The sequence below is a fragment of the Sus scrofa genome, chromosome 13 (assembly GCF_000003025.6).
Source record: "Sus scrofa isolate TJ Tabasco breed Duroc chromosome 13, Sscrofa11.1, whole genome shotgun sequence".
In the NCBI taxonomy this organism is placed as follows: Eukaryota; Metazoa; Chordata; class Mammalia; order Artiodactyla; family Suidae; genus Sus; species Sus scrofa.
Genome location: NC_010455.5, coordinates 9,198,757 through 9,223,982, shown reverse-complemented (window position 1 = coordinate 9,223,982; position 25,226 = coordinate 9,198,757). Strand labels below are relative to the sequence as shown.

The 25,226-nt window shown below is 40.2% G+C and overlaps 1 protein-coding gene across 2 annotated transcripts in view; it reads left to right on the top strand.

Moving 5' to 3' along the window:
- Nucleotides 9,355-25,226, top strand: part of ZNF385D (zinc finger protein 385D) — a 979,895-nt gene continuing 964,023 nt past the window's right edge. The window contains exon 1 of one of the 2 annotated variants that reach the window (XM_021069746.1): nt 9,355-9,912. In XM_021069746.1, coding sequence (XP_020925405.1) covers nt 9,807-9,912 — 106 coding nt within the window. In that variant the 5' untranslated portion in view covers nt 9,355-9,806. The remainder of the gene's footprint in view (nt 9,913-25,226) is intronic. The other variant, XM_021069745.1, reaches the window with a different exon arrangement.

The following is a 25,226-nucleotide window of genomic DNA, read 5'->3' as shown; positions in this document are numbered from 1 at the left end:
TGTGTTTTTCCCATCCCTTTTCCACTAAAGTTTGAAAACACTGTACCAGGGAAAAGACCTGGTTTGAGTCCTTGCTCTGCTGATTTTTAACTATGAGTTAGGTAATTCATTTGCTTCTCTGATGTTTAGTTTCCTCGCATGAGAGGTAAGGGTGATGACACCTGCCTTCTGGGGGCCAGGTGTTGATTTTCTGCCTTTGTTTTCCTCCATGTTGCTTTTCTTTCCTTCATATTTTCCTTCCTTGTTTCTTCTTCTTCCTCTCTACTTTGTCCCCCTCCTCCCTTTTCTTCCTTCCTTCCTTCCTTCCTTTCTCTTTCTTTCTTTCTTTCCTTCCTTTCTTCCTTCCTTTACTTTCTTCCTGTTTGCCTGCTGTTTTTAACCTAGTTATGAAAGATGGGTTGACTTTCAGTAGGTGGAGAAAGAGGACTAAACTTCCTAGGTAACAGGGGCAGCTTCTGGAGGCACACTTGAGTCCCAGCAAGGGGACCGTTTGCCCGTAGAAACGTCATGACTGGACCAATAGGTATGGCAGGTTGGGGTGAGGATACGGGAGCTTCAGATGCCGAGCTGTGGTTTGAGCTCTATGGTAGAGGCAGTGGTGAGGCGTGTGACCTGGAGGGCTGGGAGGAACATGATGAGAGGCATGATATGGGCAGATTTAACTGACTCTGATCTACCTCTGTTAGAAGAAGAGCAAGATTTCAGCCTGGGACTTCAGTTAGTAAAGATTTATAAATGAATCCAGGCAGTTAATCCAAATAAGAGACGCATCAGGGTGCTGTTACTCCAGCTTTGCCCTCAGAGAGAAGTAGAAAAGAATCTGAGAGCTACTGTGAAGGGAAAATCCACTTGGCTGCAGGTTAAGGTGAAAGACAGAAAGTGACTAAAAATGGCTTTGAGATTCTAAGTCTGACAGAATGAGGATACTACTGTCAGCCCAAGGGGAGCCAATCGGAGGAGATGTTGCTGAAGGAAACAGAGTTTGAGATGAGGTGGGATTTATGGGTTACCATATTCACCCTTTTAGACACTCAGGATAGCACTGTTCTCAAAAAACCCCAAATGGAAATTTCCAAAAACCTCCCTGGGAGAAAAGCTGGATGAGCAAGCTGAAATATACATAATTTATGCTTATGTGTTTAAGACAAACTTCAGTCTCCACAAACTTGTATAACATAGCAATCAATACATTAGTTGGGGAGAGATCGTATTGGATAGCAAAATAAAAGTGTTTTGAAGCGTGAATGGGTTATATTTACAGCACGTTGTGCTTGCATGTGATTTTTCATGCTTGGAAAATGTGCTGAGTGTATTGCAGCCACCACTTCCTGAGGTTGCCTTGGGGGTTCTAGGCATCACCCCCCGCCCAGATTGGATGCAGTAGAGCTAATGGGTTGGTTTACAAACTCAGGTGCTCCCCAGGTGAAATCTGAAACTGGCCGCCAAACACCGAGGGCAGGGAGAGATGGAAGGCAGAGGCAGACCCCTCCACATAGTCATTTGGCAGGTGGAATAAGCAAGGGAACTTACATACGAGACTTGTCTTAGACACCACAAGATGAGCAGATCTCTGCATCCACCCCCCAGAATCTTAAATGTTTATACAGAGACCTTAGCTGGGTTCAGTCACATATGCAACGCAGATCGTCTCAACACCACACCGCTCTCTCAAGGCTTCGTCTTGCAAACAGCTCCCACTGTGGGAAGGTTGGGCCAGGTGTACATTTCATGGTAGGGGAGGAGGTGAGGAGACTCTGATTGTCAGGGTCCTGCTCCTAGATCGACCAGAGGTCACATCCTCTCCATGACCTCCCCCAACATCACGTTTTCTTCCTTGTCAGTCTCTTTCTTTCAACTTCCCATCTATTGGTTTTAAAAGATGCAGGATTCCCCAGACACCTACAAGTACCTTCTGTATGTATGTGTATATGTATATGTCGTTCTTATTTCGCATACATTCAAAAGTATTTTCTATTGGCTATGGTTTCCTCAATATCCAAGCTCTAATTACTTTGAGCCATTTTTTTTTTGCTAGAGTTTTATATATATTTTTTATTAGCCATTCCAGAGTTTTATGAGTAATGGGAAAGGACTTTTTATTGATCTGTTATTTGTTTCTCATCATGAAAAAATACACTAAATCAATGACTCCTTTCTGATACACTGCGAGGTTTTTTTTTCTGAGGATATTTTTTTTTTCTGGTCCCCCACTTTTACTGAGATAGACACTTGGGTGCTGAAGTTGTCTACATCTTAATCAGATGGAAGGAAATTTGTATTAAAGATTTATTCTGAAAAAAACTCTTTAAAAACAGTCTGGTCCATATGTCAGCATAGCAGAGTTCAGTGCTGAGTCATTTGGTCAGAGACAGTCTGGAACAATATTAGGAGACAGCAATCACATTCTCTGGGGAGCTGGAGATGAGGATTGCTTCAGGATATTCTAGAGGACATTTGCTTCAGGAGAAAAATGTGTTATAGAAATACTTGGAGCAGTGATTCTCAAATTTAAGCCTATGTCAGCATCACCTGGGGGGCTTGTTAAAGCAAAGACTGCTGGAACCCCCACCTAGAATTTCAGGAGGTCGGGGGTGAAGTCAGAGAATCTGCATTTCCAATAAGTCCCCAGGTGATGCAGGTCCTGCTGGTCTGGTGACAACACTCTGAGAAATGCTGCCTTAGAGAGAAAAACATCCTCCAGGTTAGCACGAGGCAGGAACAAGAAACAATTTTTTTTTTTTTTTTGCTTCAGTGTCTTTCAGTTTCAATTGTGCACACTTTTGTTGTTTTTCCTAAAACACAACTTTGTTTATACTCCTAATTGACTGACAAATCTCACTGTTCATTTTCTTCTAAATAGAATCATAATAATTAACCAGAAATTGGAAATTATTAGCAAAGCCCCTCACCTTTCCCCTATGTTCTTGACAAATTAGTCCATTTTCTGGTCCTCAAATGTTCTAAGCCTTCATGCCCTACATATTTGTTTACTCTCTTTGCTCTTCTTGGAGTGTATTCTTATCCTCACCATTCTTTCTGCCTTTCAAAGTCCAGCCCATTCTTAAAGACTTCCTTCTCCTGCATTAAATTTTCTCAGATAAAATAACTTCTTATTCTTGGAATTCCCACTGTGGCACAGTAGGTTAAAAATCTGACTGCAGCGGTCAGGAGCTGTGGAGGCACAGGTTTGATCCCTGGTCAGGTGCAATGGGTTAAAGGATCCAGCACTGCTGCAGCTGAGGCGTAGGTCTCAGCTACAGCTTGGATTCAATCCCTGGCCCTGGAATTTCCATGGGCTGTGGGTGTGGCCCTAAAATTAAAAACGAAAAAACAAAAAAACAAAAAACTTTTATCCTAAACTTATTACATACTTTTTTTTTTTTACTTTGTTATTTTTATCTTGAAAAATTTCATTTCTACCTATTGTAGTCAGGAAGACAAAAACCTCAAATACTTTGATAATATTTACTTTTGTGTCAGTCTTTTTGAATCCTCAGAACTACCCTATGAGGTGAATATTATGATATTCATCTTACAGACAACTTACCTGTGTATAGTTCACTATTCAGTTGACCCTTGAACAAATTAGGGGTTAAGGGAGCCCACCCTCCAAGAAGTAGGAAATCTGCATATAACTGTTTAGTTGGCCTTCCATATATATAGCTCCGTATCTATGGATTCAACCAACCATAGATGGTGTAGTACTGTGGTATTCACTAATGAAAAAAATCTAAGTATAAGCGGACCCTGGCAGTTCAAATCCATGTTGTTGAAGGGTCAAATGTACTTCCAAATTCAAGTTACAGGACATTAAACATGTGATTTAAATGGTGGTCTTCCCCAAAACACTCATTACAGAGTCTTGCAAATAATGTTTATTCGAATAATAGCTGCATTCAAGATAGTCATTTTGGGATTTCTATAAAGCACTGATGATTAAATATGCAAATACTTGAGAAGGTTAGTTCTATAGGCATTTCTGGGAACTAAATTCTGGTTGCTAAAAATAACAAATTCAAGGGTACTTGGTTTATCTATCCTCAGCTCAGGTGTTTCTGAAGGTGACACTCCCTTTAGTGTAGAGAGTCCATGGAATCGATGGAGGCCTTTCTTGAGACTACACTGAAGTCCAGCTTCTCGTTTTACCCAACCCCAGCTTCCTTGGGTCTCTCTCAAGTCTTGATCTTCAGGAGAACCTTCCTGCACACAGACCTCCATATCTCCAGAGTCTGTTTCCTAAAGTACCCAACCTAAGACAAAAGGAGTGTGAACGGGTGACAGGTAACTTTATTTTACTTTTTTAGAGATAACATTAGAAAGTGGAAATTATATATGCTCTATAGTCAGATGGAGTTTATCAGGGATCATTTCAGGGAATTTACTCAATTTCTGAAGCCTGTTTTCTCATCTCTGAAAAATTTTGTTCCAATTAAGGACAGTCCTACCAGAGCATTTGAGACAATGCAGGTGTCAAGTACACAGAGGCCTATGATTGCATGAAGTTGAATCACTAGAAGACTAAACACCTCTTCTTAAGCCCTCCCAGACGTGCTTGTTATTATGTTTTAATAGGAAATCTGAATTTGTATCAAAGTTTCCTCTTAAAGAAGCCACATGAATTCCAAGTTCCTCAGTGTTCCAGGGGTGAGAGTTTCATCTGAGTTTGAGAGGAGGGACACTATTTGCAGCATGAGAGACTGGGATTTACAAATCTTCACCTCAGACAATGACAGTTATGCAACATCACTGACTCCCGCTTCTCTGGAGCTTCCAAAACTGAAACTAGCTCAGTGTTCAGTCACAGCAAGAGTGTTGACCTGCTTTGCTAAGCCTTCCTGAACCCAGTTTTCTATGGTCTGATAGAATTGTTAATATAAATTAAATAACATTTAAATGTTACTGGCACTTTATTATAAAACACCATTTTAGAAAGTGTTGGCTTAAATTCTGAATTCTTGAATGCTCTCTCTGGCCAAAATCTCTCGTCCTTGAATCTTTCCCATAACTTACCTCAAAGTAAATAAGATCTTCACTTTGATGACCTTGAGTGTCCATGTCTCCCCAAACCTCTATCACTCAGCGTTGTGTTTCATTTATAGCATTTTCAGCCTCACTTCTATCTCAGCCCTCACCCCCTTGACCACAGACCCTAAACATTAGCTCTCCTATATTTAGTATTTCACGACGTGGCAGACATTATGTTAAATGCTTCACAGCAGGAGTTTGCAAAGGGTGACTCTTCAGACTAGGAATATCAGCATCACTGTGAAATTAGCAATTCAAATTCCTGAAGCCCATCCAAGATCTAGTAAATGGGTAATTGGAGGGGTGGGGAGGGGGTTAATCTGTGCTTTGACAAGCCCCCCATGTGATTCTGATGAGTGCTCTAGTTTGAGAACCTATGCTTGTCCAATATTATTTTATTACAAAAACCTGGACTAAAGGGTAAATGGTCCCGTCGCACGCAGTTTTACAATGAGGAAACAAAGGCTCGAAGAGGTAAAGTAAATTGTGCAAGATCTCACACATTTCAGATTGGCAGCCTGGCAAACCAAACCTGGTCTGATTTGAGAGTCCCTTCTCTCAAGTTCTACTCTATGAAATTCCTCACGTGTTTTCTTTCCCATAATTTCTACTCTGCTGATCACTAAACTCGGATCAACCATGCTGCATGCTTTGTTTCTGTACTTATGTCTTCGAATGTTGGTGGGAGAGTAACAAATAAAAATGCTGAGTGTCTTCATTACAATCAATGTATGTATTTACCCCTGAGGCCAGCTTGGACGTGGTGGGTTCCCTTAGTGATTTTCCATCACATGTCTTGTGTGTTTACCATTACATCCTGGCTAAAACTTGTTATAGACAGCCTCCTCATTCTCCTAGCTCATAGTGTTATTTCTGGTTGATCACAAACTTTCAGTAGAAGGCTAATCTCTGTTCTGGAGATGCAGAGGCAAGATAACGTGAGCCTTTCTCACTCCTGCCATTGTACTTCGGAATCTCCATATATAAATTTGTTCCTCCTTTGTTCTTCTTCTAATGAACAGGTGGAAGAGGTGACCCTTTTCTCTGCTAAGATTGATTACTTAAACTCTTGGTTCACTAGTTGTTTCTCTTTTCAGAGATTGCTCAATCAGTTCTCCATTTCTCTCACCTGGAACTTCTCATCCACACTTGTGGCACCTTAACCTCATCAACAAAGCATGTTTGAACTTTCCTTTTACAAAAGAGGAACAGCCTTCTTCAGTTCTGTTACCAGTGGTCTATCCCCAACTCTCCTTTTTATCTTCAGTTGACAGGTTCTTCTTTAAAGACACATGACTAATATTAATTACTTTGCCACTCATAACAGTGATATCTTCCTAGTACAATTCTCTTGAATGTAACCAATTAACTCTTTTAAACCAGATCTTTTTCCAAAACAAAATCAAAAGCTTTCTCAGTGTGCGTGTTTCCCCTGTAATCCCTCTACCACATCTGTTACAATATCCATCTGTTACAAAGCTTTTCCCTGATTGGTTTCTATGACATTGAAATAACAGAACCCACTCAGCTGTCTCTTTGCATCTTTTTGGTTGTGCTTTGGTTATACTCTTCTTTGTTATATTGAGTTATTAATCTATTCATTCAATAACATTTTTATTTATTTATTACTTTAAGACCAATATATTACCAAAGTCAGTATTTTAAACTTTTTCTTTACAATGCTATATTACAATGAATATTTTTAGAGCCTACTCTGTGCCAGAGTTAGGTATTGGGGCTGCAGCAGTGAATGTGATATGTATATTTCCACCCATTCAGACCCTACAGGTTAGTACAAAAAATATAAATAAGAAAACAGAGCACTATCTCTACTCACAACCACTTGAGGCAGAGTGAGCTATTATTGGTGTTTTACAGGTGATGATACTGAGGAATAGGAGGTCCCAGAGCTCCAAGTTTCTCTCCTAAGCACCTTGTGTTTCTTTCTCTCTTTTACCTCCATAACCTCACATTCTCTCAACAATTTAACTCCATATACACACCCAGGGCTCTTAAGCATGGGGGTGAACACAAGCTCTAATCCATAACCCATTTTCTCAGAACAAAGCTTGAATTCCTAACTGTGTAAACACCCACACCTGAGCATCTTTCTCAAAAGGCTGACTCAGAATGTCCAAAGAGAACTCATTAACTGATAAACTTTCCCAAATCAATATAAAAATAAAACCAACCCACTGGAGGTTCCCTTCTTGATGTCTTGATTCCTAATGGTGTTCCATTTTTCTGGCCCTCTGGGCACAGAACCTCAGACAGATCTTTTTTTTTTTTTTTTTTTTTTTTTTTTTTTAGGGCCACACCTGTGGCAAATGGAGATTTCCAGGCTAGGAGTCGAATCAGAGCTGTACCTGCTGGCCTACACCACAGCCACAGCCATGATGGATCTGAGCCACGTCTGTGACCTACACTGCAGCTCATGGCAACACCCCATCCTTAACCCACCAAGCCAGGCCAGGGATCAAACCTGCATCCTCATGGATGCTAGCCAGATTTGTTCCCACTGAGCCAGGACGGGAACTCCCACAGACATATATTGAACAAATCCCTCCTGAGCACATAACTGCTGCATACTGTTTAGTATGTCTCAGAAATATCTCCTTTGAAACCTCTTATTTCAGGTTCCACAAGTGTTGTCACTGGCCTTGCCTCCTGATCCCTTACGTATGGTTTCCGAGCCCTCCTAAGTGATTTCTATGGTTTCACCATCTTCTGATTCTAGGTCTTCTATTAACTTGTTACATCAGATCAATCTTCTCCCTACATTTCTGATCATGGCAGTCCCTGCTCAACACTTCTGAAATACAAATTGCTCAGGAGAGGGAGCAGAGCCCCTGCCAATATCAACCCATTTCTTCTCCCTTCTTATCTGCACTGTATGTTCTGGGCCAGAGAACCCATTACTCCCCTATGTCTTTCTGCCTTCACTCATTCACTTTTAAAGTTCCTCCTTTTACCTCTGCCTGGTGGAATCCTATCAATCTTTAATCTAGATTAAAGCTTTATCTAGAATGACCTCCCTTCCATGAAATTTCTCCGGACCTCCTTGCCTTTTGAATTCTCTGTGGTAATGTCTCCTCTGGCATCACAGTCTGCCTAATATGGTGTTTATTGGTATATTGTCACATTGCTCTTTCAAAGCAGGAACTGTATCAGATTCTGTTCACTCCCAGGAAAAGCCTTTATCATGGGAAAGGTTTATTAATATTTGTGGAAATAAATGCATGGGATAAGTTTTTAAATCCAGGTAAAAACAGGTAAAGAGAGAGAGGGTCAAACCAAGTTAACAGTCAATCTAGGTCAAAACACGACTTGTCTTTTGGTGCATTTTTCTGTTTATTGCCTTGTTATTGGCATTAGTTCTTCTTGTTTACTTCATCTGTTAGCTTGATGAGCAATTTAACTACTTGGTAATACACATTGAACAGCACTGCATATCTGGGAAAGTTAACAACTGGCTCAGAGGGGAGGAATACACTGCCCCTTAGAGGATGTTGCTGTCATTTTCTTTGTAAATGACAGTGTGTTTGTGGGGTGGTCACTGTTGGTTGTTTTTAGAGCTTCTCCTGAGAACATATGGAGTGGAAAATTAACAGTCTCTCCACTTTCATGGCATTAGCATTCCTAGTGATTTTATTGATAGTAATTATTAATGACAATAATGATAGCCTTGTATCTCTGGGGCGTTTTATCCTTTTGCTCTGTGTTCATGTTATTTGGCCTCCAAAGCATTCCTAAAACCCCATGACCAGAAGTGAGTGCCTTAGCAACCTGTCATCCCTGACACTCTTACAAATAGTGGCTCAGCTTATTATCAGAAAGTAGGTACTTTATCTGTTCCTTTGTACTTTGCCACTCAAAATGTGGTCCTTAGGTCAGCAGCCTCTAACACACCATTGGAAATGCAGAGTCCCAGGCCCCATTCCAGACCTACTGGGTACAAACCTGAACTTTAAGATCCCTGGGTGATTCCCCTGCACAGTAAAGTTCGAGAAATACCCCTCAAGGTCCTAGACTAGGACAACAGAGGGTCTGGTTTCACCCCCTGGGTATTGTACCTCTTGTGAGAGAGGGAGAGGAGGAGGAGATCAGGGAGAGAAAAAGAAAAATCTCAGGAGGACTGAGTCCCTCAAGAGGGGTGAGCCCTTGGGTTTTGTGGAGGTGGTCTTTCCCATAGATTTGCAGTAGCTTCTCCCATCACTTTGTGTCTGCATTGAGGTTGGAGGTTAACTGTTAAAAGAAAAGAGGGGTGGGGGTGGGGCACGTGGTTCTCAGGTACCTGTACCCAACCCAGGAGGATAAAGGACAAGCGCAGAAAGCCCATCTCCCGAGCCTCTTGGAGCAGCTCACTGGAGCTCATTTCCAATAGCTCTAATTTCTGCTTCGCGTTTCCCTTCACACCGGGAGCCACTCACTCCATGAAGCCAGCCTCTGGCCTCCTGCTTTCTTTCCTCCTTCTCCGTGTCTCCCTCCCTTTCTCCCGGATCCCGGCCCGCCCCTCCCGAGTGCCGGCTCGCACCTCTCCCCAGCCCTGTGCACCTGAGCCTGGCGCGGGTGCGGGCCGCGTGCTGAGTGCCACGGGCGCGCCGGCGGCAGAAGCGCGCTGACTGCCACCTCCAACCTGCGTCCGGGGGACTGTACTCCTGGCGCTCAGGGACCGTCTTCCACGGCCGCCGCTCACACCTCGTGGCGCCCGTTGCCGCCGAAGCTGCGGGCGGACAGCTGTGCGCCCTGGGGACCGCCAGCCCCGGCGGCCGCTCCTTCCGATGCCAGGGCCAGGGCGCCGCGCGGCTGCCAGCAGGAAGATGAAGGGCTCGGCGGGAGGAAGGAGAGAAAAGCTGCTGGGCTCCCGGAAAGCTCAGCCCGACCACGGTAAGTTGAGCGCCAAACAGGGGGCTCAGCTCCGGTGGCGGAGTTGGCGGGGGTGCTGGGCACGGCGCTGGGGGTGCGCCCCTGCGGAATACGAGGCGCGTGGAATGGGTATTTGCATGGTCCCGACCGCGACCTGCCGCCCTCTGGACCTCCCGCCCCCTGTATCCCCCCACCCCCCATCTCCCCTATTGTTGCACCGCTCGATCAGTCCGCACCCCTGCCTCTTTCTTCCTCTACTCCGCGCAGAGCAGAGACCTGAGGTTGTGGGCGCGAGTGAAGAGCGCAGAGCTTGAGGGTCTCTGGACACAAGGGCTACCAAGGACCGAGGGGTCGGGGAGGCAGTGGCGGGGCGAAGGGGTCAGCCTGGATCTAGCCATCCTAGTTGAGGACTGGGCCACCAAGGATGGACACCCTTGCCGCCCATCTCCTATTGGGCGTGTAAGGGGCGCGCTCCCTCCTCGGGAAACCTGGTGAAGTTGTTGGGATAAGAAAGCACAGCGGGCCGGCTTTAAGATTCTTATTTCATTTTCTTCCTTTCCCCGTGAGAAGCTATTGAGCTACATAGAAAGCCTCTCTCCCTGTAACTTTGACTTTTAGGAGTGGGGCGGGGAGACAGGGTAAACCTGTGCCTCCTGGACCCAGGGTCCTGGGACCGAGTTAGAAGTGAGAGCACAGGGTCTTTGTACCCTGCGACTTACTGTCTTTTTCTTGTGCATGCAAATTGGGGTCAGAGGAAACCAGCTGAACCCAATATGGTGTCATCTTTTGCAAACTGCCCAATTCCTGATCTGTCCCCCTTACAATTCTGACTTGGCTGCATCACGTGTTTCTGGAGGCTGTGTTTTTGTCTGCCTTAGCCTGAGCTGGGCTAAAGTAAGGAGGAATGCTCACTGTTCTTGGGTGTTTGAGTGTCTACAGATTCTGGAACCCTGACTTGACTTCGAAGAGGATTCTACATTCTCTAGGTGAACTAAGGAGCCGGAAGTTGGTGCTTTTAAAAATAACATTCTTGTGGTGATTTTTGGAAATGTGATGAGGAAAATTTCTCTTCTTTGGGGGCAGTTTACTAGTTGGTCTGTTACACGTGCCTTTCATGTGTCCACTCAGTGCTGGTTCACCATGTCCCCTGGAAACCTGCCTCTCCTGGGTTTTCTCACCATCCTTGCCCTGTACTAGATAATTCAGTCACTAGTCTGGTCTCTAAGCAATGAAAGGCAAATATGGGTCATTTCAAATTATGTAGATTGATGCAGCACAGCATGGCTCCGGTTTGCTGCAATTTCTTCACATTTTCTCCCAGGCCTTCCTCAGAAATTAACTTGAGCCCCCTTTTCAGGGAGCTAAAATATAAAATATAAACTGGGGGAATTGACAAATATCTTGAGGTAATGAATTGTCTTAGATTTCAGTAAGTGAAATGTTGGAAGCTCTCTGTATTAGGAGAGAGTGACCTGAATCAAAAGTTAGGGCTTCTGGACTTTTTTTCTTTCTTTCTTTTTTTTTTTTTTTTTTTTTTTTTTTTTTTTGCTGTGTGACATAGTGGCTGAAGGACCTTTGGGGTCACTTAATAATAATAATAGTGGTAATAACGGCATCTAACACTTGTTGGCTATTCACTGCACACCAAGTATATATTAAAGGCTTTATTCCCCCTACACATACATAACAACCACAAGAAGGCAACGTCTCTACCAACTCCACTTTGTTGATAAGGAAAGAGAGGCTTAAGGATGTAAATTTGGAAAAGTTCCAGAGTCAGTGTTTTGGAGCCCAAGATTGCTGGACTCCAAAGTCAGTTCCATGAACCACGCCACTGCTTGACCTCATTGAGACTCATTTGAAAAGTGGTAGGACAGCCTCTCTAAGTTCTAAATCTCATGAGAAGTTAGTACAGTGATGATGGTATCATGGATTGATTCATCTACAGCTAATTCAAATGTATTTTTTAATGCAACAGAAACGTGGATCTTGTGACTTGAAATCAAGTGAAAATCGGGTGGCATTTATGTAATTTGGCTTGCCAGCTCTCTAGAGGGCTAAATGCTGAGGTCTTGGTGTTTACCTTGCCAATGTTCCTTCCTTGAGCCTTTATTATGAACCAGTAATAGAACCATATTATAGCTCCTCTCTTAACAGTGTGTAATTTTATAACATCAAGCATGCAAGGGTGCCTAGTGCTAACATCACGTTTGAATAAATCCATAGTTATTCCCAGGTCTACCTGGACACTCATGTTTCAGCCAGCTTATAATTAATGCTCAAATCCTAACAGGATGTTGAATTTCTGTTAGAGATACTAGCAGGCTTGTTTTAAAGTTTCCTCTTTATTTTCAAGAGTAATTTCAAAACAATTACACCTCCTGCTGTGATTTGCTATTTACTAGGTGCATCAAAAGTTCAATAATGAAACATGTTTGCAATTCAACAAAACATAGTGTTTCTTCTGTAATAACTCTGTCTAAAAGATTCACATCTAATTTAGAGCTTATTTTATTTGAAATTTAATTAAGATGTTGAGTTTCTTATTGTGTTGCAAAGTGTATGTAGGTGCCTGAGTACACATTTTCCATTATTTTCTTGTGATCTCCAACTTTATAAATCCAATACTCATGAGTTCTTCAGATAACTTCACTGACATAAATTAGGGGCGCTTGTCTAAAGATTTTGAGGTTTTTAAAACTAAGAGACAGAATAACAGATAAGATGTATTTGTCGTATTTCTTCACAAGCCGTAATTATGCTTGTTTTGAGAACAGCGCTAAGTCACAGATCTCATTTGCCTGCACATGAATGGAATTACCAAATAAAAGTGTACAAATCTATTGGGACATTATGATATTAATATCCAAGAAGTGGTAGCAGCTTTGGGAAATAGAGAATCTTCGAGAAAGATCTTTTACTTTATACTTACATGGTATCCTTACATGGTATCTTATTTGTTTTCTCTGTACCAATAAACTTGGTTTTTACCGTGGTTTCTCTTATGTTTTAGGTTTAAATTGTATTTTTTAGTAGTAACTTAACATTGCATGAAATATGAATTTTTGTCTTTTGGTATAGTTGAAATCTTAAAAAAAATCTCATTTTGCCCACTGGAAACAATACATTTCTAAATATAAGGGTTTTAGTGGGGGGGGGGTATAAAAATAGCATAATAATAACTTCCCTAAAGATTTTGTTTATTTTTTTGGAGTAATGAGGTTGTTATAGAGGCTAACATATTTAACCTTAGTAGTAAAATATTGAAACTAATTATAAACTTGAATTGTTAAATTGCAAAATATTTTATGACAGTGGGAGTCTTATAAATGAGTTACCCTTAAAATTACATGAACATATGTTCTCCTATGTCTTACAATTTTTTAAGTTCAATATTTGCACAATAAGACTAATATGTTATTTGATGTTGTTTGGTGATTTGAACAATTATATCACTGAAAAGTGATTTAAACTCTATAAACATCTGAGTCGCACTGACATCACAGACTGAAGAAACTAATATTGGGGAAAGATTTGTAATTTTGAATGTTTTGAGAGCTTAGAACTCAAGGTGAATGAGGCTTCTTAGACTTTTTGACAAGGGCTCTAAAGTGAATGAGTGAATAAAACGAAGGCTATGGGTTGACAACCAAGCAAGCAGTGAAACAGACTTTTAGGAAACATAGATCAGCTCAGATGGAGAGCAGGCCTAAAATTCCCTACTACAATTAATCTTTTGAACAAGTGGATAATGCATTGGAGGTCAATTTTAAAATTCCAGTACATTAAAATTGTATTAATTTATATCTTCTCAGGCCTGCTAAAATGAGCAATAACTCCTCTTTCTGGAATAATCCAGCCTTAACTTAAAAAAATAAAAAGTTGGAAAAAGAAAGAAGTTTAAGGATATTGAGAAGCAGAGATGAATCAAATAACTTGGCCAAGTTTTTAATCCCATTTTAAATGTGATTTTTCTCATATCTGTATAATTCTAGACCACTTTTAACATTTTTTTTTCAAGACTAGGGATGCATTTTAATGAGTATCTTAACTCCTAAACTACTTATGAATTGGGAGAGAATTTGAGAACAGTTCGAGAATGGGATAGGGACTTGTAACACTTCATGGCTTTATTGCTTTGCCTGTGGTATCATCCAAACAAGCAAGCATGCGGTATTTCTGAATAGGTCTTTTAAGTGAGAGGTTTGCAGTGGAAGATTTCTTATTTTCCTTCCATATAGTTCTGTAGTCCATCTTTCAGCAAACAACGTCAATCCTGGCATATCTTTAGTTTAGACCTATTTGTCTTCAGAGAAGAAAAATATTATTATAGTCTAGCATTAATGAAGTCCATTTGAGGATTTTCCTAAGGGTTTCTCATAACATAGGGTCAAATGTTCTTGGTTTAGGTTTTTTTTTTTTTTTTTTTTTTTTTTTGTGTCATCTTGGCATGTGTTCCATTTTTATTTCTAAAGAGTTATTCTCTTCTATTTTTCTAATACCCTATTAAAAATTATTCGAGATTTATTTCTCTTATCTACCCTCAATTAGAATGAAAGAAACATTACTGAATGTTTCTATAAATCTTTACTTTCCCTTACTCAGAGGAATGCACATGAAACTCCAGAAGCCATCTTGAAACATTGAGATTTTAAAACTGCATTTCGTTGAGAACAGTTTCTGGGATTCTGTGTACATGTATCACACTATACAGATCATACAGAATTTAAAGAATAAGGGTTTCAGGTGCCGGATTGAGTTCTCAGGTGGTTACACATTTTACATCCCCGTAAAATATGGCATTAAAGTCACGGAGGCAAAATAGTCCGTTAATATGTGTAACATTTTAGAGCAAGAACTCAGGAACTGCAGTGGCTGGCTTTGACTCCATGCATTGTTCCTTACAAGTTGTGAGAATTTCAAGCACCTATTGTGCCTCTCTCTGCCTCATTTTCCTCATCTATAAAATGGTGATAATAAACAGTCTATCACATAGGTTGATTGAAAACTTAAAAAGATGATACGTATGAAGTGCTTCAAATTGCATCTAGTACAAAGTGAATATGCCATGGATGTGCACTGTTTTTAATTAGCGTCATGTATTAGTTTCCTGTGGCTACGGAATGAAATTGCCATCTTGGTGGCTTAACACTGCAGAAATGTATTTGGTCACAGTTGTGGAGGTCAGAAGCCTGCAACGTCGAGGCAGGGCCCCAACAGGACAGAATCTGTTCCTTGCCTCCTGCAGCTTGTGGTGGCTCTTGGCATTCCCCAGTTTGTGGTCCTATCACTCCCCGCTCTGTCTCCTTCTCTGTGAGACATTTCCCTCTGCTTTTCTCAAGGGACATCTGCGATTGCATTTGGGACCTACACGGATAAACCAGGATAACCTCTCATTTTAAGATCCTTAACATAATCACATCTGCAAAGACCCTTTCCCCAGTAAGGTGACACTTACCGGTTCCAGGGATTAGGATCTGAGGTACCTGAGGGGAGTGCATGTTATTTTGCCTATCACAATCCCCCTCCTCCTATTTTTCTATTTTTCTATGGTGCTCAGTGGATGTGAGATAGCAGAACCAATACAACTAAATTGTAGAAAGTGCAGAAGGAACTAGACATTGTATATATTTTTATTTTTAAATTAATTTTTTTTTTTTTATCTTTTTAGGGCTGTACCTGCAACATATGGAAGTTCCTAGGCTAGGGGTCAAATCAGAGCTTCAGCTACTGGTCTACACCACAGCTACAGCAACACCAGATCTGAGCTGCGTCTGTGACATTCACAGCTCATGGCAATGCTGGATCCTTAACTCACTGAGTGGGACCAGGGATGGAACTGGTATCCTCATGAATATAGTTGGGTTCGTTACCACTGAGCCATAGTGGGAACTCTGAGACATTTTATATGTTTTTAAAGTGTATTGCCTTAACTTATGTTCAATTTTTGACCGGATTTTGGATTATAGACTTCAGGGCAATTAATGATTTCCTGTTTACTGCCATAATGCAGCCAATTACTCTTTGGTGAGTGGCTGTGGAATGCTGGTGCTGGGGATATTATCAACACAGCAGGAAAAGCAAGGCCCTGGGGCTCATAGTGTGTCTATAACTGAGCAGGACCCTATGGGGCCTTCCAGGGCAGACCCTCCTTCATATCTTCTGCTGTAGCTCCTCTCTGAAGTACCTAGATAATATTAACTGAGGCCTATTTCTTGAGTTTTTCAGATGCTAAAAAACACCATCAAATGGAAGAAATTAAGTGCTTGATTCTCATGACCATGCAGCCCCCAGACCTACTGGTAACTCAGGATTGATAACACACCAGCCTGTTACCCCGCTGTCAGCCAATCAGAGAATTGTGCATGAGCTGATCATACACCCTGTGGACCCCTGCCCCGTGCCATCTGGCCTTTAAAAATGCTTTGCTGAGGAGTTCCCATTGTGGCTCAGTGGTAATGAGCCCAACTAGTACCCATGAAGCTGTGGGTTCAATTCCTGGCACCACTCAGTGGGTTTAGGATCTAGTGTTGCCATGAGCTGTGGTGTAGTTCGCAGACACAGCTCGGATCTAGCATTGCTGTGGCTGTAGTATTGGCTAGCAGCTGCAGCTCTGATTCCACCCCTAACCTGGAGACCACCATATGCCATGATGTGGCACTAAAAAGACAAAATGTGTGTGTGTGTGTGTGTGTGTGTGTGTGTAGGCTTTGCTGAAAACTTTCAGGGAATTTGGGGTTTTGGGGGTCATGAGCCACCTGTCTTCTTGTGTGGCCCTGCAATAAACCTTTCTCCACTCCAAATTCTGATGTTTTGGCTTGTTTGGCTTACTGTGTGTCAGGCACATGAACTTGTATTTGGTAACATGTCTAGTGTATAAATAAGAGCACTTTTCTAGATAACTACTACCTTTTAATGAGTATATTTATTAAATATAGTTGTCTCTCTATGTTTAACCTCAAAAATTTAACAGCATGGAATTACTGTTAAAGTCACTTCAGAGACAAGGAACTGAGCCAAGCATATACTTACACACAGCTAGGAAGGGTTAGCTTTTGAACTCCGTTCCTTCTGGTTGTGCTATATATATGCTTTGAAATAAAACTAAGAATCAGGAGCAAATTTAGCCAAAGAAGTACAAATAAATTTTAAGAAAGACAACAGAATTTCATTAACCACATCATGTAATTAACTGGAAAGATCTGTTAATAAGATATTCTGGTGAACTGGTCTTTTGATTTAACTGAGAAGTTAAGAACCTTGGTTTGGAATTATTTACTTTTTACATATTTTTGTTTCCTAACAGGCACTAGTTAATGTTATAACCTTAGTGAATAGACACTATTTATTTAATTATTTATTCCTTACCGGTTTTTTTCCAACTTTTTTTTTTTTTTTTCCAGTTGCCTCCTTGGCATATAGAAGTTCCTGGGCCAGGGATCAAATCTGAGCTGCTGCTGTGACCTACACCACAGCTGCGGCAATGCCAGATCCTGAACCCACTGTGCTGGGCCAGGGATTGAACCTGGGCCTCAGCAGCAACCCAAGCTGCTGTAGAAACAATGCTGGATCTTAACCTGGTGCACCTCAAGGGAAATCCTCAACTTTTTAAGTGTAGTAAAATCCACATGATGTGAAATTTACCATCCTAGCCATTCTTAAATGTGCAGTTCAGTAGTATTGAGTGCTTTCATATAGTTGTAAAACCATTGCCACCATACATCTTCTAAACTGTTTTCTTACAACGCTTAAACTCTTTCTATACCTATTAAATAATAATTCCTATTGCTTTTCCTTCTAGTCCTTAGTAATTACCAGTCTACTTTCTGTCTCTATTGTTTTTACTACTCTAAATACTTCATATAAATGGAATAAAACGGATTTGTCTTTTTGTAACTAGCTTATTTCACTTAGCATGTATCTTCAAGGTTCATGCAAGTTGTAGCATATATCAGAATTTTCTGCCTTTTAAGGAAGGAAATATTCCATTGTATGTATCTACTACATTTTGCAGGAAATAGTCCATTGTATGTGTATACTACATTTTGCTTATCCATTCATCCATCAGTGGACACTTGGGTTGCTTCCACGTTTAACTACTATGAGTAATGCTGTTATATACAAGGATGTATAAACATCTCTTTGAGGCTGCTTTCAGTCTTTCTGGAATATATCCAGAAGTCGAATTGCTGGATCATATGGTCATTCTATTTAAAAATTTTCGAGGAGCCGCTATAACAGTTTCCTCAGTGACCCTTCTATTTTACATTCCTAGTATACAAGGGTTCCAATATCTTCAAGCCACGCCAACACTCATTTTCTGTTTTTTAAAAAATATAGTAACCTATATTAAAGCCTAAAATGGGTGTGAGGTGGTGTCTCACTGTATATTAATTTGCATTTCCATGATGCTTACTGTGTTGAATATTTTTTTCATGTGCTTATTGACCATTTGTGTATCTTCTTTGGAGAAATGTCTCTTCAAGTCCTTTGCTGATTTTTGCATTGAGTTAGTTGGTTTTGTTGTTGAGTTTTAAGAGTTCTCTATGTATTCTGGATCTTAATCCCTTATAAAGTATACTATTTGCAAATATGCCCCATTCTGTTTCCTTTTACTCTGGTGATACTGTCTTTTGATAGACAATTTTCAAGTTTGTCTTTTTTTTTTTTTTCTTTTGTTGCTTATGCCTTTAGGGTCATATTGAAGAGATCATTGCCTTTTAAAACCTTTTTTGGTTAATGGGATTAAGTTTTTTTTTTTTTTTTTTTTTTTTTGGTCTTTTTAGGGCCGCACCATGGCATATGGAGGTTCCCAGGCTAGGGGTCGAATCAGAGCTACAGCCGCCAGCCTACACCACAGCCACAGCAATGCTTATCTGAACCATATCTGTGATCTACACCACAGCTCACGGCAATGCCGGATCCTTAACCCACTGAGCGAGGCCAGGGATCAAACCCATATCCTCGTGGATACTAGTTGGGTTCGTTAACCACTGAGCCACGAGGGAACTTCCATTTAAGATATATTAATAGCAATGTAAAATACTGCTAAATTAAATTTAAATCATGTAAGAGACTAGAATGGGAATGATATAGTACAATTATGTTCTAGAATACAAGGCTCTGTCAAAAGTAACGTTGGCCAGCAAAGGCCAGAAACCCCTTAAAGCATGATTCCATTACATAAACTTCAAAATTAAGCAAAACTATCTTAGGAATGTATCATACCTATTGGTGAAGGAAGGGGCAAGGTGCTGAAAATGTTTTCTCCTCATCTGGGTGGTGATCACACGGGTCTGTTCTCTTGTAAAAAAATCATCAAGTTGAACATAGAATTTATGCACGTCTCTATATTTGAATTATGCTTCAAAAATTTAAAATTCAGTTAATCATTATTAAGCTCACGATAAAAAGAAATTTCCTTAAGAGTAGAAAATATAAGGAAGGAAGTTTTGCAATCCATGTTCTAAGAGAGTATCTACTGAGAGTATATGGTCGATGAATTTGACCTAAGTGGTTTTTTTGTTTGTTTTTTTAGGGCTGTATTCGCAGCCTATGGAGGTTCCCAGGCTAGGGGTCAAATTGGAGCTGTAGCTGCCAGTTTACGCCACAGTCACAGCAACGCTAGATCTGAGCCATGGCTGCAACCTACACAACCTACACCACAGCTCACGGCAATGCCAGATCCTTAACCCACTGAGCAAGGTCTGGGATCGAACATGCATCCTCAAGGATGCTCGTCATATTCATTAACTGCTGAGCCACGCTGGGAACTCCTTGACCTAAGTTTTTAAACAACCATCAGACCCATAGAAACAGGTGTCATCAGAACTCTGTGGTTCAGAATAGAAAGATCATTCCTCCTACTGAGACTGAAGGTGATTTTTCCATGAGTCTCCATGAAGAGGGAACTAAACGGCCCAGTGAGTAACATCCTTGTTCTTTATGTGGTGAAAACTTTCACAGGAATCTTTCTTACAAAGTACCAAGCAGTTTAGTTACTGGGGTGCCTCTGGTCTGGCTTAACTCCAGACAGTTCGGTTTCCAGAAGGGTGGGAGGACATGCTTTATAAATTTTCCTCTTTTTTTTTTTTTTTTTTTTTGGTGTGTGTGTGTCTTTTTGCCATTTCTAGGGCTGCTCCCGCGGCATATGGAGGTTCCCAGGCTAGGGGTCGAATCGGAGCTTTAGCTGCCGGCCTACACAACAGCCACAGCCACACGGAATCCGAGCCGCATCTACACCACAAGCTCACGGCAATGCCAGATCCTTAACCCACTGAGCAAGGCCAGGGATGGAACCCGCAACCTCATGGTCCCTTGTTGGATTCGTTAACCATTGCGCCACGAGGGGAACTCCTAAATTTTCCTCTTTTTAAAGACCCTTTGACTGTGGTTGCGTGGCAGTGAGCTTGAGCCCCCTTAACTTTGGCAAGGTCCCACTGCTGATATTCTCTGTGACAAGTTGAAAACTGGAGTCACCTGGATTCTTGGGGGAACCTGAGACAAGGAACATCTCTGGGTTAGTGGTGGGCAAGTCCATATTTGCCTTAAGAATTAGTAAGTAGGGTACAGTGAATGAGCTTGGATTTGCCTGGATAATTCAGTTCTTCCTGGATTGCCCTAAGCAATAATAATGGAGCTAATAAAAGATGTAACCTCACAGGTAGTAATTCCATTATGGTGGAGGCTGCTTTATTAATCTTTCTATCCAATGCAATGCTTCTCAGTGCCTTGAACAAAATGGGTGTTCCGAAACACTTGTTGAATGAATAAATAATTACATTCCGCTATGTGTTAGACTTAGAATTTGTAGAAAATTAAGCTAAATATCTATCTTAATCTTACATACTCTGAAAATTTCCTTAAATAAATATAATCTATCAGATTTTGGTAAGCTTTCACATTTTCTCCTTTCTGAATAAAGGAGATACAACGCAGTTACTGGCTAGTTGACTGCTTTTAGTAGATTGAATAAAATTTTTTTAGCAGCTCATAAAGAAGGGTTTGATCTGAGGAAACTGCTTTCAAAAGGACCATTTTTTCAGTTTCCATGAACTTTGGTGAGCACTTCGTATTTGTAAAAATTCCTTTTTAATTAGTGGCATAGTTCTTAATTATTTAGTAATCATAAATTATGTCTGAAGTCAATGTATCTTTCTTTGACTCTTCATAAATAAAAAACCAGAACAAGTTAACCTGAAGAGATGTTGCTGGGAAAAAAATTTTCTCTTTCTAGATCATAAATTAGAGAATATATCCTTAATTTAAATTTTCAAAGTTGAAGAGAAACTACTCAGAATTCTGAGGAAATCAGAAGCAATAATTTCTTTCTTAAAAGACTGCCTAATTTAACAAGAGTAAAAGTTTTCCTAATGAGGTTATTTTTTGCATGCACAAGAAATTTTGAGAAAAACTAAATAATATTCAGAATAGAAAAGATTGCTGTTACAAATGATGGGGTTCACATTTCTATGTCCATTTAGAACAAAAGTATTTTCATCTTTTTCTACTAATACACATACTAAAAATCTTACATTGAAAGTGTTTCACAGAATACTAAAATGACATGTGAAATGGCTCATTTGTTTCTTCCCATAATGAGTGAGTAGGGGCTACATTAGCCATATTTACATTTTTTCTTTTAAGATAAGGAAACAAAATCAAGAAAGGTCAAGTGGGAGTTCCCTTCATGGCTCAGTGGTTAACAAACTCGACTAGTATTCTTGAGGACATGGATTTGATCCCTGGCCTTCCTAAGTGGGTTAAGGATCTGGTGTTGCCATGAGCTGTAGTATGGGTAGCAGACATACTACAGGAATGCTCAGCTGCAGCATTCCTGTGGCTGGGGTGTAGGCTGGTGGCTACAGCTCCGATTCGACCCCTATCCTGGGAACCTCCATATGCCGAGGGTGTGGCCTTAAAAGGACAACAACCAAAAAAAGGTTAAGTGATTTTGCAAGGCCAAATAACTTGTAGGTGATAAAGCTGAATTGTGAACTATGTGGGAATAGCTTTTTTCCTGCCACATATATGGGGCAATAGCTTCTGTTAGGTCTATCATACACTGGAATGATTTACTGGGGGACAGCAATAGTATAGGAAGGGAATGAAGATGAGGACAATCAATAAACGACAGTATTAAGGGAGCACTAATGAAACTTTAATTTGAAAATTGCTCTGCAATGTACCCCAGGATAGGCTTTATAACCATACTCAGATTCAATGTGAAGATAAACTAATTTTATGCAAATGCTAAAGTGACTTTAACAGTTATTTTATATACCTTGATGTGGTGCTTAAGGAAAATTGTCAGGACCATTAATAAGTTTCTAAATGGATTAGGCTAATTTGCTACTCCAAAAGGCATCTTCCTATAAATTAATGCTGCCTATTACATTCTGATTACAGCGGATTGCTTGCTTTCCATGCCCAAGTTGGAAAGTTCTGTTTCTGCATGTTTGTGCTTTCCCAGCCACTGGCTTTCCCTTTTGTGTTGCCACTGGAGAACAATGCATCATCGTGTCCATTATCTGAGTTTGGAAATACCGTATTATTCACTGAGTTTGTTTTTACCTTGTCCCTGTGATCACTTGCAACTGGGCAACTTACCTGCTTTCCCCAAGGCGTTTGTGATGCAAGATCAGTGAGTTTTGTTTGGAGCAGCAAAAGGCTGCCATGCTTTTTTCATCCTTATAAATCAAATGGAACATTTTAATAATTGACATTGTGTATTTTGGAGTAATAAAAAGTTTAAGGTAATAATAGCTGGTGATCTCTAGAGAGGCAGCATAATCAAGGAATATTAGAAGGCTCTCAATCTTTCTAACCTGAAGGAAATAGCAATGTGCCAACTGAGTGATCACCCTGATTATCAGAGTCTCCTGGGAATACACAGTTATTCAATACTGTTTCACGAATTCCCACTCAAGGAAAGTCTAAACATTAAAGTGGAAGTGTTCTTTGTTTCCAACAGTGAAAGCATGAGGTAAGCAGAGGGACACACAGCGAGACAGCTTACACCAACACAGCGTGCCTCATGCTCCCCCTACAGTGAACAGGGCAGACAAGGGCATTGGAATTTGTTCCATTTTGAAAGCATTTTTGAGATTTCATGACATTGCTTTGTCATGAAAATAAGTAGTCGTTCTTGGGAGCTTGCTGTTACTGAGGGGTCAGTAAATAGAGTCTAATAAATGAAAATGGTAGTGAGTTAATTGAAATTTGGTTGATTGCCATAATGCATATAGAGCACGTGGTGAAGGATAACTTTGAGGATACTGCTAAGCCCTGCACAGTACTTCTTGTGTCTGGAACTAGAATACTGACTGGTGAATGTAGCTACATGTGTAGGTGTCATGTGTGTGTCATGTAAAGTACTTTAGAAGAAGTCACTGAGAGGTTAGTTTGAGGATGGCTTGGCATACTTTATTGGAAAATCATAAACAGTAGTCTGGTCTAAAAGGATAAAATTACTAGAAGCATATTTTAAAGAAAGAAATCACGCTCTCGAAAGAGTCTAGCAAAGGTTCATTTGACTCACTTTATTAGTTGCTGAAATTTTTCGGAGAATGGAACAAGTTGTGAGAGTCCAACTGTGAATACTTTCCAACGACGTTGGGAATGTCCCCAAAGAGGATATTGTGGAAAGTGGTCTGGTGGCTGTGACTTTATTAATCATGATAATCCCAACCTCAGTTTTATCATGTCGCTTGCATTTCTTCTTTTGCCTTCCATTCAAATAAAAAATGGTCCTGTAAACAATTTTGAGAACTTAAACCTACATTAAAAATACCTTTTTTTATTGAACGTTATGCTACTTTTAATACATGTATCCAATCCTCTCTCTTATAACCTATGTAAACAAACTAGTCCTGTGGCCAAGCATCATAAATGATATTATACATTGTTTTATTTGTATATGATTCATAATTAATTTCTGTACGAGGGAGAGATTTACCATCTCTCCTTAGGGCACCATTTCCTGTCATTTCTACTGGCATTCCTGCTGGCATCTCAAACTGAGTTCATCATTTTGCTCCGGAATTCAACTCCACTTCTTTTTGATTTGACTCTTTCAGTCCTAAAAATGTTTTCTCAGAATTTATCTATTTCTGTAGATTTAAACAGCAGATACCAACCTTGACTTACAAAGACTTGCCATGATTGCTTTGTTATTTCATACACTGAGTCATGAGGAACCTAGAACAAAGTCCTAGATTAGCATCATTATGTTTCTTTTTCATATCTCACAGTTGCTGAGACCCAGACCAATACTAAATTACATCAATATGCCCAAGGTAGCAGAACGTCTGCAAATATTCAGGGAAGATTTGCAAAAGCTGTCTGTTTTATTTTCCCTTCCTTTAAAAGGTTAATTTCAGCTCATTTTTAAGGAGGTACTCCACAAGGCAGAAAAAAAAATCTCTTGGAAGTCATATAATAATATGTCTGTATGTATTTTAAGTGAATTGAATCAGTTCAAACCTCCTTCTAACATTACCCAAATGAAAGTAGATTTTAAATGGCCACTTAGAGAAGTCATTCTATCATTACATTTTTATTTTGTTCCTATTTATTAAGGCAAAGTGGCCAACCATAGTTTGATTTTTTTTTTTTTTTTTTTTTGTGCTGGGGTCAAAGCATCCCTTTTTTTTTTTTTTTTTTTGACAAATGTTAGAAAGGGGTCATTTGCTTGCATTTCCCAGGACTGGATATTACCAGCTGGTATGGAGGATCATGCTACTGAATCACTAAATCGTGTAGATGGTTCTAGTTACTGAGGAGATGAGTGCTTGTTTTGCCATTTAAAATATAATACTCAATGGATAAAAGCTGAAAGCCTTTCTACTAAAATCTGGAACAAGACAAGACTCTCACCACTGTTATTCAGCATAGTACTGGAAGTCTTAGCCACAGCAATCAGACAAACAAAAGAAATAAAAGGCACCCAAATAAGGAAGAGGTAAAACTGTCACTGTATGCAGATGACATGATACTATATATATAGAAAACCCTAAGGACTCAACCCCAAAACTATGTGAGCTAATCAACAAATTCAGCAAAGTAGCAGGATATAAGATTAACATTCAGAAATCAGTTGCATTTCTGTGTACTAACAATGAAATATTAGAAAAGGAATACAAAAATATAATACCTTTTAAAATTGCACCCCAAAAAATCAAATACCGTGGAATACACCTGACCAAGGAGGTAAAGGACTTATATGTGGAGAACTATAAAGTTTTAATCAAGGAAATTAAAGAAGATGTAAAGAAATGGAAATATATTCCATGTTCCTGGGTTGGAAAAATTAATATTGTTAAAATGGCTGTACT